At 47.9% G+C, this 13,914-nt stretch overlaps 3 protein-coding genes across 3 annotated transcripts; 1 reads left to right on the top strand and 2 right to left on the bottom strand.

The window, feature by feature from the left end:
- Positions 1-1,434: 1,434 nt before the first annotated feature.
- F5147DRAFT_764125 (GMC oxidoreductase-domain-containing protein) lies at positions 1,435-4,224 on the bottom strand (the record flags this gene model as incomplete). The annotated part of the gene is made up of 16 exons (XM_041440686.1): positions 1,435-1,715; positions 1,766-1,888; positions 1,941-1,960; positions 2,019-2,242; positions 2,298-2,386; positions 2,436-2,505; positions 2,558-2,695; positions 2,743-2,791; positions 2,843-2,929; positions 2,977-3,203; positions 3,264-3,383; positions 3,435-3,445; positions 3,499-3,678; positions 3,735-3,845; positions 3,882-4,126; positions 4,179-4,224. 16 exons carry the CDS (start codon positions 4,222-4,224, stop codon positions 1,611-1,613), a joined length of 1,845 nt encoding a protein of 614 aa, XP_041286950.1. The 3' UTR covers positions 1,435-1,610.
- A 2,750-nt stretch (positions 4,225-6,974) lies between these two features.
- Positions 6,975-8,365, top strand: F5147DRAFT_722153 (uncharacterized protein). Its single transcript, XM_041438899.1, has 4 exons — positions 6,975-7,161; positions 7,229-7,685; positions 7,736-7,861; positions 7,919-8,365. The coding sequence occupies exons 1-4, from the start codon at positions 7,154-7,156 to the stop codon at positions 8,057-8,059; spliced, it is 732 nt and encodes a 243-aa protein (XP_041286949.1). The 5' UTR covers positions 6,975-7,153; the 3' UTR covers positions 8,060-8,365.
- A 680-nt stretch (positions 8,366-9,045) lies between these two features.
- On the bottom strand, positions 9,046-13,728 carry F5147DRAFT_722149 (dynein heavy chain, N-terminal region 1-domain-containing protein). Its single transcript, XM_041438898.1, has 14 exons — positions 13,640-13,728; positions 13,147-13,567; positions 12,835-13,101; positions 12,663-12,787; positions 12,280-12,610; positions 11,660-12,229; positions 11,439-11,605; positions 11,309-11,386; positions 10,685-11,258; positions 10,382-10,632; positions 10,114-10,335; positions 9,936-10,065; positions 9,783-9,880; positions 9,046-9,727 (listed from the first exon to the last, which is right to left on the bottom strand). Exons 2-14 carry the CDS (start codon positions 13,406-13,408, stop codon positions 9,293-9,295), a joined length of 3,510 nt encoding a protein of 1,169 aa, XP_041286948.1. The 5' UTR covers positions 13,409-13,567; positions 13,640-13,728; the 3' UTR covers positions 9,046-9,292.
- Between the last annotated feature and the right edge of the window lie 186 nt (positions 13,729-13,914).

Below are 13,914 nucleotides of genomic sequence, written 5' to 3'. Positions count from 1 at the left end.
GTACACCTGGCTTATTGACAAATATCAGAGGAACATGCTGGCAATTATGAATGCACTATTGCTTTTAGGGGAAGTGTCCCTGAGTTCTGAACTACACCACTTGGATACTCCTCGCTACATGGGAGGTCCTCACACTTTGCCTCGCAGTCTGGATAGCTCTAAACACTTCTGTGAAATGCAACAACAATCATCAGGAGGAACGATCATAGACTGTTTCACAGTTCTAATAAAAATTCACATTGCGTACTTTGCGAGGTGAGCTCATAATCTGAATATACTCTTTTCCACTAATTCAAGTCCTGCATCATTGCTAGTTTTGTCGCTCTTACTTGCATCGAGTTCATCGGTTATCTTTCTCCAACGATCTCAATGGTGGTACACCAACCTATTCTGACCTTTGCATGCAACCCCGATTCATCACTTTCATAGTGCTCATATTCCACAAAACTCAAACTTATAGTGATTTCTCTGAAATATTTATGTTCACACAGATGTTTATACTTGTTACAGGCATCCGTAACACCTACTGGAGCCCCCGCTCTGCTAGACTCCCGACGCGGCGGCACACCACCTGCACTTAGAAAGACAGCGGTCTGGACCGCTGTGACACCGCCCCTGGCGCTATGACACCACCCCTGGCCTAGACGGCCTTGTACCTGATCCATGGAGGCTGTACGCCTCATGGTCACCCTAGATCAGCGCATGTATACCTCATGCCGCTTCATGTAGATCCGGAGCGCCCTTGGCGCCTCAGGTACTTATGCGCAGTCGCACTTGGCGCTGCATGCTTGATCAGAGGTTAAGCCTCATGTACCTTATCTAACCTCATGTCTTGTTATCATAGATCCTAGATATACTATAGATTACAGACTGAGCTTGAACACTTGTATGTAGCACATATAAGTAGACAGATTATTGTACTTAGACTTTACTTTAATCTACTTGGTTCTACCCTGAAACTTGTTCAGTTAAGCCACCCAGCTTAGCTGTCTAGATCGCACTTCTAAGTCGCTCCCCGCGCCTTAGCCGTATCCGCTAGCCCTGTATCTCGACGAGCGCCGTCTTACCGAGATAACCGGAGGAACCTTTGACATTCCGTCAAGCCGAGAACCACCCTTAGCTTCATAGGTTCACTCGAACCGTCGCTAAGAAGACCTATCCAAGTTCGCATACGCCGACCGACGGTCAGCGTAACAATACTGGGACCACGCCTCATCCTAAGCATTCGAGAATATCATGCTAGGCTTGTGGCCCAATTGGATGCTGCAACTGCTGCAACTTCAATTGATTTCCAGGAGAGCATCTGTGTCAACTAGCAGTACTATGTGAAACAGGAGAATCATTTTTGATATGAATTTGTTTGTGTTTATTCAAAATTTCGTCTTGGTACTTACCTAAATATTTAACTTATCGGACGTACTACGTAAGTGAATTTGAGTTTCTACATTCCTGTGACCACTGAAACTTTGACAAACAAGAAATAAAGTACCGTGACTCGCTCCTGAAGACACGGATGATTGTGTGGTGTTTCACGAGATAAAATACACTTGGATGGAACATGTGGTAGATTGAGCTCGGCTCAGTACGCGCATGTAGTGACACACGAGAAATCACTTAAACTGGGCCCTAGTCAGGTCCATGCAATCGATACCCAAGTCTTCTGCAATGATCATTGCAGCCCGCTCTCCGATGAGAAGTGCCGTCGAATACGTGTTCTGTATATACCATTAGATCGCACGTCAACAATCCCCTGTTCAGTACCCACCGTGCCAACATTCAATGGAGAAATGGACATATCTGCGACCTTCAGGTTTGACACACCATATACATTTAGCCGAGCGTCGACGACTCCTCGATCCTCCTCTGGTTTCATGGCACACGTCCCAAGCTACAAATCCAAAGATCAGATATGAAATCATGGAAGGTTTAGCTGCACACACCGAGTGCCATGCCGTTTGCACTAATGTTCAATTCAGTACTTCACCGTGGAAATGGAGATGGCGCAAGTCGGGACTTACCGACGTCGCGGTGGAATTGACTGATCGCCTCGTCATCTTCGGCAGTGTAGACAATGTCAGGTGCATTCATGTCCACCGGCCCGGACGCTTCTCTGCAGGCTGCGGCGCTTCCCTCTGGGAAATCAGGGTGGCCAGCAGTGATTTCACCTCGATAGGAAGCCATGCGTCGAAATAATTCGCGTGTCTTTTTGTACCCGAAGTCAAGAGGAACAATATCGGATGGACTGTGCGGAGTATCATAGTCACACAAAGTGCCCTCAAATGAATGTGTCCACTCACTCATCTAGGAAGCCTGTAGTAAAGTCCATTCCTTCTTTGTTGTTCTCTGTCACATTGATATGAACGCTTCCAACAGACACGGGGTAAAGCTATCGAAGAGATTCAGATAGAAACCATGGGGTAGACGGAGAGCAGTACTGTAAAATAGCCGGCGGTCATGTAGTTGCGAGGAGGAAGGATGAGAGGCCTCGAGAGTTGTGGACCATATCTAACTGTTATGAGTATTTCAATATCATCGATGTCAGGCAATATACACCCACCCCGCAAGAGCACCAAATATTGCAACAGCCTTGTCTGGGCGGTCCTGGAAGAACTCCTTCCAGCGTGGCTGAAAAACTGGATCCATGGCTTTCAATTCCTCATCATCAGGACGCCACTTGATTGTTGAATCGATGCCGCTGAGATACCAATAAGCACAATACCAGCAGCGATGATTTGCACTAACTTTTGTGCAATCAATGACTTTCCGCTGCTGTTCCATTGTGCAAGACTTTCTACATTGAGGTAGTTGTAAATTGCTGAAATCATAGGGAGAACATGCTTACCCTGTAGAATACTCTCCCCGCGCCAGAGAGCGTCCATGGTAACAGCCTCGTCGGCAGCCAGGTATGGAACAAAGACGATATTGTGATCTGACCATCCTAAGTCAAGTTCATAGAATAGATAGATAAATGTGCACCTCGATAATTTTCTCCGACGCCAGGCAAATTCACCAATTGCTGGATACCGCATCGCTTGAGAACCGCCTCGGCACCGATCCCAGACCTCTCCAGAATGGTCGGGGAACCGAATGCTCCACCAGAGATAACAACGAGCTTCGATGCTCTCGCAATACTCGACGACTGATCCGCGTCTGGACAAGATACTGGGTCACTGGTGAACTCGACACCTACAGCACGCTTGTCTCTTTCATTGGGAAAAGACGTCAATGGTTTGTTGCAACTGCGATCTCAGGCACCCACTTACTCAAAGATAACACGCTTCACGCGCTTTCCGTCCCAGACTTGTAAATTTGGGTTGTGAGCTTGGTTGTAGACATAGTGGTGAGCCGCGTCCGAACGCCTTCCGGTTGTCCCGTCAATGTACCTTTTATGCATGAGCCAAAAATTAGCGAAGCCTACGAGTGCAGGAACTCACTTCCGCCATGGCTAACAAGTCTAGTTAATAATCGCCGTTAGAAAAAAAAAACACCATGGCTCACACTATATGTATTGCATGTTTCCAAATCATTGGTGTCGTCGGCATAGTGCCTCTTGTGATAGGTCGTACCAACCTGAATGAACTCGTCGGAGACACCTATTTCACACCCACCAGAGGACACCTTAATAGGTCCATTATTGCCGTGAGTTGGATGATCGGGCTGCACTTCATATGTCTCTAGCTATAAATTGAAAGTATAAGTAATTCGAACAGATATCTTGAAAACGCATTCGAGACCTTCTTCATGAGAGGAATCAAATTTTCAGATTCCCAGCCATTGACTCCCCAATCATCATAGTCTGAAGCAGGTGCACGAGTGTATGCCATGACTGTCTCATTATCAGAGTCCTGTTCATCGTTGCAAGTATGCTACGCACAATTCACACACGAGCCTCCACCAACGCAACGACCGGAGGGAACGATTGGTGCACGGCCGTTGAGACGAGGAGATGGATTTCCAATGTTGAACGTGACCGTGGTGCTCGTCGGTGCTTGGTTAAAGGGATATTGGTAGGGTTGTACATGAATAGGTTTGTTGAGGGTGTGTTGACCCGCTTCCAGAATCAAGATCCTTAGCGAGGGATCACATGCAGCTAAGCGACCTGCAACAACACAGGCTGTAGCACCACCTATATACAATGTGTGAAGAGGCAAAACCACCACAAGAGAATATTTTCTCACCTCCAGCAAAAACGATATCGAATTCTGACAGGATTGGATGAGACATTGATATGCGGGGTTACTTTCAGGCCGCCATTCACTGCTTCATCTTATGACCTTCACCCAAATGAAACACCAACATTATGCCCACGGGGAGTTGCAATACGCTACGAATCACGCCATCAAGCACGCGATAGATTGCTATAGCGACTTCTTTCATTAGGCCAAGTGGAGTCATTGGAACCTAAAACGGGGGTGCATGTGATGCTGCGTGATTAAATGCGAAGCGTACAGGACGCGCCAGCGCGGGTATCTCAATGCATTGTTGAACTCGCAAACAGCGCAGATCTACAAGGCAACGTCCTGCGCCCGGCGTATTTGCTACCGCACAGTAACCGCATTATCCAATCACGAACAAGCCGTTAGTACACCATGCCCTCATTCGCGCCATGATTCTGTTTACAAATAAACCCAGGGACAGTGAAGTATGAGAGATGATTGTTGAAGCGCTCGAACATGGCCTCGCACCTAGGAAGCGATTCTGATTGCTACAAGATTACTGTCAAAGCTTAACGTACAAAGGACAGAAGGAACGCCTGTCCATTTGAAACAAAAAATAAGTCGATGGCTTGCGGAAAAACCAATTCGGGAACCTCCGGTATAGAGTTGGGTGGATACGTCTACGTAGCATTGCATTCGAATTCGGGGTGGTTGAGCGAAAGTCGTGTCAGAAAGGTAACTGAACGATAGATTTTTGAAAGCATGAAACGATCATAATGCATCATCCGAGATGCCGTCGAGCGGAACGAAACAAACGGAAAGAGCGTGTTCAATGTACCTCTCAGAGTGGATCGAAGAAAAAGAGCGGAGGCATGTTCGGATATTGCAGGGTCGTTTGGCTTCAGTTGCACACAACACACACTGGTTGAAATGTTGGGATGAGGAAATGTATGAGTACCTGGAACGCGCAAAGAAAAAAGGAATAATGAGAGGCGACTTTACATCCTTTGGGCGCAGATTTACCAGATTGTCCTAGTGTGACGATGGGCCCGTCCTCCTTAAAAAATCTCCGATGATCAATTGATCAATGGATGTCGACTGGATGATAGGAAGAGGACTGACAGTTGCGGAAAATTGCTCGCATCTTGTCTGCATCCAACTCGAATTTCTGTCGGGTAACTAGGAGACTCTTTGTGGCCAGTGGCTCATTCGTTGGTCCAGGTCAATTGTCGCAAGACTGGAAAAAATGTGAAGTGAAGTCGTTGGAGTAAAAGTGTTGGATGTCGAAGAAAGATCAAGCGCCAACAATGCTTTGATTAAGTTGATCTGTCGAGTGGAACGTGAGAAAAACACGGAGTGCATGTACATGTGATGCTACACAATTGAATGCATACGTAGCGCTACGTGCGCCGTATAGAACGGCGAGGGTACCTCGATATATCGTTGAGCTCGCAAACAAGTGCACAGACCCACAAGGCAACGTCCTGTACCCGCACGTCTCCAAGCAAGTTTTGCGTGGCAACAATTGATCAGGTCCTCAGGGGCCTGACGTATATGTCGTGCAGAATTTGATCAATCTCTTGCGGGTGATGTTAGTATGTGTATAGCATTTCCAGTGAGCAATGGATTTTTACCTTGCTCATGTGGGTTCAAATCAACATTCTTGTACGGTCCGGACAGATCATGACATGGCAATTAATCCCAAGAAAGAACAAAAAAGTTATTCTTTAACTCTACAGGAAAAAAGAGGTCAACAACGAGCGGGCGAAGTTCGAACACAACATGGTGGTTGTGCGGTTGCAGAACCATGCCTCTATGTAGAAGCACGTGTCTTGTCACGTGACATCCCATATAAAAGGTTTACGGTTGAAATTAAACATCATCGAATGATTCGAATCACAAATCCAAGGTTTGAAGATCATGCATTTGAGTTGGAACCGTCTGTAATCTAATGCTTTTTTTCAATTTAAGGTATGGTAAAATGTGGTGAGCCATGGTTGGTTGCACCAGCGAGCCCTTGATATAGGCTATCCACCCGCAAAGACATCTGAAGAGTTGCGTGATATCATTAGGCCGGCTTCGAGGGATGTTATGGGAGCGACGGGCGTTCTCTTATACGCCGGATTTCGTCGGGTGAAAACTCCCAAGGGCAGAAGCTTTTGGTGCATTGCCCTCGCTTGTGACGATCCTTGTACTGCAGGGGAACGCCTACCAGTCTACGCGCCGCCGGAGGCAACATATAAGGCTTTGAAGGAGGCGCTAGGGAGGGATGGCCCGCCTCACTGGTATCGAGCTATTTGCAACGAAACGTCGGTGAGTTTTTTACGTCGCCAATGGAAGTAACTGATGTTTTCTTTCTCTTCAGGGAAAACCGTGCAAGTCTCATCACATTGTCACGTACATCGCCACATACCATTGAAGTTATCAAATCCCAGGACGTGGTGGTATATCTAACATACATGAGCACGGAGCGTTTGATCCCGCGGAATCAATTCGCGTCCACCCCACGTGCGTGCTCCACCTGCGCGCCACCTGCACTCCAATTGTAGTGTCTCCTATTGTCTCTAGTTACAACACTACACGCAGAGATTTGTCTTTCATGTCGCACGCTAGCTTGTAAAGTACCACACTATGGATTCAATATCATATGATATCAGATGCAGGAAATAGTGCATCAATGGAAGCCCATAATCCCCTAGAATTGTACCATCAGATCAAACACAGATAACGCGGATGCTTCAATTCTTAGATTTCACTTTATCTGCTGTACGAAGACCACTTCGTTCCGTAAATTAATACCTCATGCTCATGTGGTCACGAAGTAATCCAGAAATTAGTACCAATTTCATTATTCATACGTACGCCGCATCTTGCCTTGATTATGGTCAGGTGAGCTCACAGAAGGCCAGGCCTTATTGGGTGTGCAGTATAAAGACCCCTCATGCGTGATCGTTTTCCCTAACGTTACTGGGACGAACCTGTCGCAATCATCTATCATGTCCAGGTAAGATGTGTCAAGTGTTTATCTAACTAGAAATGTTGCATGAAACAGAAGCTGAATTTTCCCATAGTTCCCAATTCCCAGCTCAATCTGCGTCTCCTCTCGGTAAACTCGGTATCGAGGCTGCCCTCGAGGCTGCCGCAGACCCATCCATCACACCAAAGCCCAAGATCTTCGATGAGTTCGCGCTAACCGACCGCGTCGGGCTTGTCTCCGGCGGAAATAGGGGCCTTGGCTTGGAGATGGCTCTTGCATGTTGCGAGGCTGGTGCACGTGTCGTATACTGCTTCGATCTTCCAGAAAAGCCATCAGGTGAATGGATCGCAAGCAGAGATTACGTCGCGAAGCTAGGGAATAACTCGCGGCTGGAGTATTTCAGCGCGAACGTCACTGAGCAGCAGGCGCTTTGGAAAAAGACGGAGGAGATTGGTGATAAAGAGGGAAGAATGGACTTTTGCGTCGCTGCGGCTGGTATTCTCAAGTCACACATAGACTGTCTGGAATACCCGGCAGAGGAGTACAGAGAGGTGGGTGATTGTTTCTACCGACAGTTTTTGAAATCAACCCCGATGTGAAGGTCCTGGATGTCAACGCCAGTGGTGTCCTCTTCACTGCGCAGGCTGCTGGCAGACAGATGTCACGATTCGGACGCGGTGGCAGTATCATTCTTATCGCATCAATGTCAGGCAGTATCACTAACAGGGTACGCATCTTCCAAACGTGACTGCTATGGCCATGTTTGCATGCTGACCCTGTATAGGGCCACGCCTGGGTATCGTACAACAGCTCCAAATCAGCTGTCCTGCAGATGGCTCGTAGCATGGCGTGTGAGCTTGGCGAAAAGAAGATTCGCGTCAACTCGTTGTCTCCAGGATATATCCACACCAGGTTTGTCTTGTGATTAATTGCATTGCAGTGCTAAATCATGATGGCTGTGATAGTATGACTGCAGCATATCTGGACAAACAACCGCACCTTTTCGATGTGTGGTCTAGTATGAACCCTCTGGGTCGACTCGGACGCCCTGACGAGTTGCGCGGTGTAGTGACGTGGCTGGCATCTGATGCATCGACATTCTGTACGGGTAGCGAGTGCGTTGACTCCCTTGTATTTCTTTGCTTAGCAGTGAAGCTAACTGTAAAATTCGCAGTATTATCGTCAGCGGTGGTCATCACTCCTGGTAATGGAACACTCGAGGAAGAAGGGCTTACTTGTAGGAGGCTTGTTGGCATATATGATTATTTTATTTCCGTTGTTATATTGGTCTGAGGAAGAGCCAGGATTCCGCGGATTCTCTATTGCTCCCTATCATCGACCATTGGGTGGCCATGGTCGTCTCGTATTATTGTCTTCCACTCAACAGCAGAAGGAACGGACAGTTTTGAAATTTGGGGCTCGACGCATGATTCCATGATAATGCTCGTACGAGAACGGGGTCCCTTTCGACTGCCAGGGAGGTGGAGGACGACTATCAACACAAAACAACTCCGATGGCACGATCAGGACTGCAGCAAAAGCGTCACGATGACTCTATATCCCGACAATGCAAAACCTTCTTCTCAGCTTGCTGCCAAAGAATGGCCGCGTGCCGGTGCTTGCAATAAGTTTGCCTGACCCAGGGTAACGGTAGAACGAGAACACCAATCGCGATCGTGTCGAACACAATTGGTTCCCTGGACGCCGTGACGTTTCCCTCCTTACATACAGATCTCTGGTGAGACCAGTTTGGACCCTTGCGATGAAATGAGGGTGAACCCTGTCAGTTGAGTCCACACCACCAGAAGTAGTGACTAGAATCTAGATCCCAAGAACGTTACTGCAAGCGTAAAGGGCTCGGGGTTGGTGGGAAAAGAACAGTTCTGGTTAGTAGGGCCGAGGGAACAAACGGGAACAAGAGACGCCCATTGACAGAGAAGTGGTATCACATAATACGATCTTTACAAAAAAAGGGAGTGGCAGGGAAGGCGTAGACACATCACTCAGGCTGTCCTCAAAGCCTCGGGATCCATTACAAAATTTTACGTGTAACCGATACAATAGAACATGACGGGCATGAAAAACGAAACAGCGTGAGGTCCAAGTAACGAATGGCGCGATATATGGATGGGTATCAAAAAAAAGCATGTACCACAACTTAAAATCTTCGTGCTCCTCCAACTAAACCCTCTATCGAATGGTGCTCCAGCTCGTTTCGCGCCTTCATGATCGAAGCATGCATCTCCTTCATCGCATTTCCGAGCTTCACACCGAAACGACTGAGAATATCCCGTTGCCACGCGTCGTATTTGGCGTTGACTCTGGCCTGGACTTGCTCGTAATCGACGACACAGACACCGAAACTTAGTTGCGTTTCTGACGTGTCAAATGTCGCCCGAGTTTTCTTGATCTCAGTCAGAAGTTGCTGCCAATGCGCGAGGGAGTCCCCTAATCGATTGAAAACATATTCCGCCTCCAGATCCCACAGCGACTGGAACTGTAACCACTTGGCGACATAGTCTTTGAGCTTTTGAACTTTGAGTTCTATGAGAGAAAATGGTCGCTCTAGGGTGTTGTCGGAGAATCGTGTGAGCTGGGTAGAGCTCCTAAGAATGTAGTAGCCTCGACATATGGTGGGAGATACGTACCAGAGAAGTATATGTTGTTTCTGACACTTGCGTGCCCTGCATCTGCAACCCAATCTCGTATCGAGAACTTTGAATACGTCTCAATCGGCAGATAACGCCTGTTCAAGAAATCACTAAGGATTTGAACAATTGGAGACACCATACCATACGTACCTAACCAGTCATGTAATTGCTTTATCCAAGTCGCACGTGCATATTCTATAGGCGGATCAAGGAAGATCACTTGGTTTTGTATCCGAATTTCGTGAACGATGGGTTTTACGGTCATGTTGCCCTCGGCGACCTGTGAAGTTGGGTCAGTACTAGCATTGCGAGCAGCAACATGTCATACCCTGTCCTCCTTCCCGCCTTTGCCAGCCCGTCGTTTGTTGGTGATGTCACGCAAAGGCATTGGATCCCGGCGAGCATCAACATCGTCTGTCCGATCAAACTCAGAACACCACACTTGGATGATATAACCCAAACGCTGAAGCAAGATCCCTTCTATCCGCTTGTCGAGGTCAGCCACCCAGTGTTCAAGATTAGCGTATCCTTCCAGATTCAGGCGATCAATCTGCATACATTTAGCACATAAACTATAATGATAAAGAGGAACCCACAGCAGCTTGAATTTTGCCCAGAAGATCTGAAAATGCCTCGCTAGTGTAAGGGCATGTTGCGAGATCCTCGACTGCTCGAAGAATGTTGCGATAAAGGTCAATGACGTTGTTGGTCTTATCTTGTAGGATAGACACAACACTCGCAAACTCCCGCACGAATTGGATATGTCGGTTCTCGCGTCCATCGGCACTGCTTACGTACCGTGCGGTATCGTACTGGTTGACAAAGTAATCCCACTTGATGTTCATACCTGGACAAAAAATGTCAGGCTGCCGCTATGTCAACGGTTTGAATCTGATCACCTTTGGCAACCATCCGCTGAGCCTCATTCCGATATTCAGCAACCAACCACTCTATGCCCATGTTATTCTCCACCAGATCCAGAGTCTGCCCATAGGTCCTGACAGTCTCCATAAGACTGACAGCATGAGGGTATACTCGCTTCGCATCCTTCGCCATGTTCGTGATCGCGTGTGGGACCTGGAAGTTTAGCCACAACAAATTACGAACCTCCTTGAAAAGTGTGATTATTTGGGGGTCGAAGTTTACTGCTAGTTGGAACCCTCCTCCCCGTAATCTCACGATCTCAAAGAGGCGGCCATTGACACCCATGTCGCGTCGGTTGATGTCTTGCATCCAGGCGTCATACACTGGCCGTGTCTCTAGCTTCTTCCTGAATGCGGTGCTTTCTGACTGAAGCTTCTGACCCTCTGCATAGAGCTCCCAGCCCTTGCCAAGCACATCCTCCACTCGTTTCATGTAGGTGAGTAGCTGTCGCTCAATTTGCCGAGCCCAGATGATGGCACCTGCTATTGGAGGGAGGTCCCGCATTTGCGACATGTGATAAGCTTCAGATAACCGATATTGCGTTTTGAACTTGATGGTCATTATGAGTAACGGAAACAATAAAAGAGTATGCTGCCTACCTTATCGTGAAGGCGCTTGATATCCTCCTTCACTGAGTCGATGAGTTGAGTTTGATACTCTTGGATAGCTCCACGAATCTGTGGGATATGGGGTTAGACGTGTGTTACACCGTCCCACAAAATGAGCTACCTTTGGGCGAACGAAAAGTGCATTGAACTTGGAGAATACTCTGAACATTTCATTCGCATTTCTTGCCGTGCCTAGCCTGTCGCGTAGCCGTGCAATGATTTGGTTCTCAACCCTTGCAACCCGTTCGTTGTATGCGTTCTCAGCAGCCACCCAGATCTCCGTGCCCTCTGCAAAGAGAGTGAGGTGACTTCAACAACGACATATCAAAGTCAGATACTCACCAACAGAAACATCGAGAACATCAATGCGTTTCACCACCTCATACGCCTCCTTCACTTCTTCCTCCATGTCCATTCCGCCCACCTCCTTAGCCATGCTCCCCAAACCCTTCGTGGGCCCGGTCATCACCGCCAGCTGCTCGTGCTGCTTCCTCCAGTCACGCAGATACCTCGTCCGCTCCTGTAGTTTCGCGTGCGCAGCAACAACTTTGATGGGGACAAACTTCTCTCCACGTTTGCGCATAACCTCGCGAGCGACATTTGTGAACTCCTTGATAAGATCATCCCACGTCCGGAAGATGTTCATGGTCTGTCCGAGTAGGCGGTCAAAGGTCTCGTATGGAGTGTACGACAGCCTATGCGACGTCAGCACGCGCAATAGCTGGTCGTTGAAATCACGAGAAATCGCCTCAACGAGGGGTAGTGCCCGACGGATTGGGTAGGGCGAAAGCTTGAGCTTGCGGTTGATGTGTCCAAAGATGAGTACCAATGATTCTTGGATTTTTTCAAGATCTGTCGCAGATAATAGCTCATTGAGAGGGAAATCTTTCATCAGTTGGTTGTATTTGTGCACTGATGATACCCATCAGCATCCAGCTGACGATGCCAGAAACAATGCGCACCAAGATCCGTAGAAGATTTCAGGCCAGTGTCCGTCATGAAACTAACTGTTGCGAGATATCGCTTCGCGTTTCGAAGACATTCCATGACCATGGTCACTTCATCGCTGCGTAGCTGCGCCTCAATACCCTCCAGTGCCCGCTCAAGACTCAGCCAAAAGTTGATTTCTTGCGAAGCAGTACCGGAGGAAACGTCGCGCGAAAGCTTAGTGACTGCTTGAATAGCCTTGATCCACATGTTGACGTGTCCGTGTAAAGTGTTGAGGAATGAACTTTCGTTTAGGAGCTTTTGAGGTATGTGTGATATGTTTGGACGTGCGCCTGAAGCATGAGCCTAATGTGATCGTCTTCAGCCTTCGGAAAACTGATGTCACTGAGGAACCGACCTGTTCTACAGCGCGCTGGATGGCTGGATGAATGATCAAATGCGTCTCAGGTATTTCCACATTCTGCTGAAGGTGCAATAATGACAATTCCAGTTCGGCAAACTTCTTCTTGGTCATGGGTATCCCTATAAACACAAGTGAGTAAAGCCAAAGCAATAAAGTTGAAACATACCCATTTTACTATCCCCATCCTTGCCCCCACCCCGTGCTCCGACAAAAGCATCAAACCAGGGCTTAACACCACAGCTCACAACAGCATGCAGACTCTCGTACGGCGTTTCTTCGCCTCCAAACAAATTGAGGATATGTAGTTGCGTGGCAAGAGGTGTCAGAGGATCCAGGGTAGGACCGCGTTTGATGAGTGCAAGTGATGTGACACTCGTAGAAGAATAGGTCAGATGCGAAGTTAAGTGGTATGAATAAGTCTGCGGCGCGTCCTCTAGTACACGTCAGGTCAGTTTCAAAACTGGATGCAAAAGCTCACCCTCTGCTTCGTCCCTCGTTTTCACCACATAAATCACGCCTCCACCCTCTGCCGCAAAGCGAGTGACTCTCTCGTCGAATTCTTCATCAAACATGCTTTCAAAGTCCTCGGGTAGAGCGCCAAGTACCGGTGGCAAGAGCGACACGAGATATGTCCTAAAGAGTGAGGTGTCAAAGGGAGGAGGTGTATCTACAGGGCTGTCGTGTGGGAGGGCACCGTTTGAATTCGTCAGAGGGGTTGTGGGGACATCTGGAGTGGACATGGCGGGTGATTCAGGACGATCCAGCGGTTCAATAGACGAGACAGAAGCAGATGAAGAATTTGAAAACCTTGGTGTTGAAAAGCCTATTCCTTTCCAAAACCCGGTAGCAGCACCTGCCAAGCGTCTCGGGATAGCTTTCCGGTGGCTTGTGTAGTAAACCTGACCAAGAGCGTTGTCAGTACCCATTTTTTGGATGAAAGATATGCATATGTTGTAGAAGGGTTTCATTACCTTGATCTGCCACGTTCCACAAGAACGAGGCGCGAGCGCGTGAGCTGGTATGTACTTAGCTGCTGAGACACCCAGTCGCGTTTCGAGAGACAACTCCAATTTCACACTCCGACAGCAGAAAAGTTAATTAACTTTACCACCTCGGCGAGGACGACGACGACGACAATATTAACGCGGTGTATAACACGATTATGAAGAAGGTATAAGAAGAAAACAGTCGCGTAACCAAACGGTCTAGCTATGGAATGGGATATGCCTTGTTGTGAATTTATGGT

This window comes from Suillus discolor, assembly GCF_016758755.1.
Source record: "Suillus discolor strain FC423 chromosome Unknown F5147scaffold_89, whole genome shotgun sequence".
Taxonomy (NCBI): domain Eukaryota; kingdom Fungi; phylum Basidiomycota; class Agaricomycetes; order Boletales; family Suillaceae; genus Suillus; species Suillus discolor.
Note: the sequence above shows the minus strand (reverse complement) of the source record. Positions and strands in the feature narration are given on the sequence as shown.

What these genes read in the sequence shown, in the direction of transcription:
- F5147DRAFT_722149 (XM_041438898.1), bottom strand. Translation starts at nt 13,408, where the DNA reads ATGTCCACTCCAGATGTCCCCACAACCCCTCTGACGAATTCAAACGGT. An exon ending in GAAATCTTCTACGGATCTTG is followed by an intron (nt 12,230 to 12,279) that starts GTGCGCATTGTT and finishes GGGTATCATCAG; the next exon opens with TGCACAAATACAACCAACTG. An exon ending in GCAATTACATGACTGGTTAG is followed by an intron (nt 9,881 to 9,935) that starts GTACGTATGGTA and finishes TTTCTTGAACAG; the next exon opens with GCGTTATCTGCCGATTGAGA.
- F5147DRAFT_722153 (XM_041438899.1), top strand. An exon ending in CGGCAGAGGAGTACAGAGAG is followed by an intron (nt 7,686 to 7,735) that starts GTGGGTGATTGT and finishes CCCGATGTGAAG; the next exon opens with GTCCTGGATGTCAACGCCAG. An exon ending in CAGGCAGTATCACTAACAGG is followed by an intron (nt 7,862 to 7,918) that starts GTACGCATCTTC and finishes GACCCTGTATAG; the next exon opens with GGCCACGCCTGGGTATCGTA.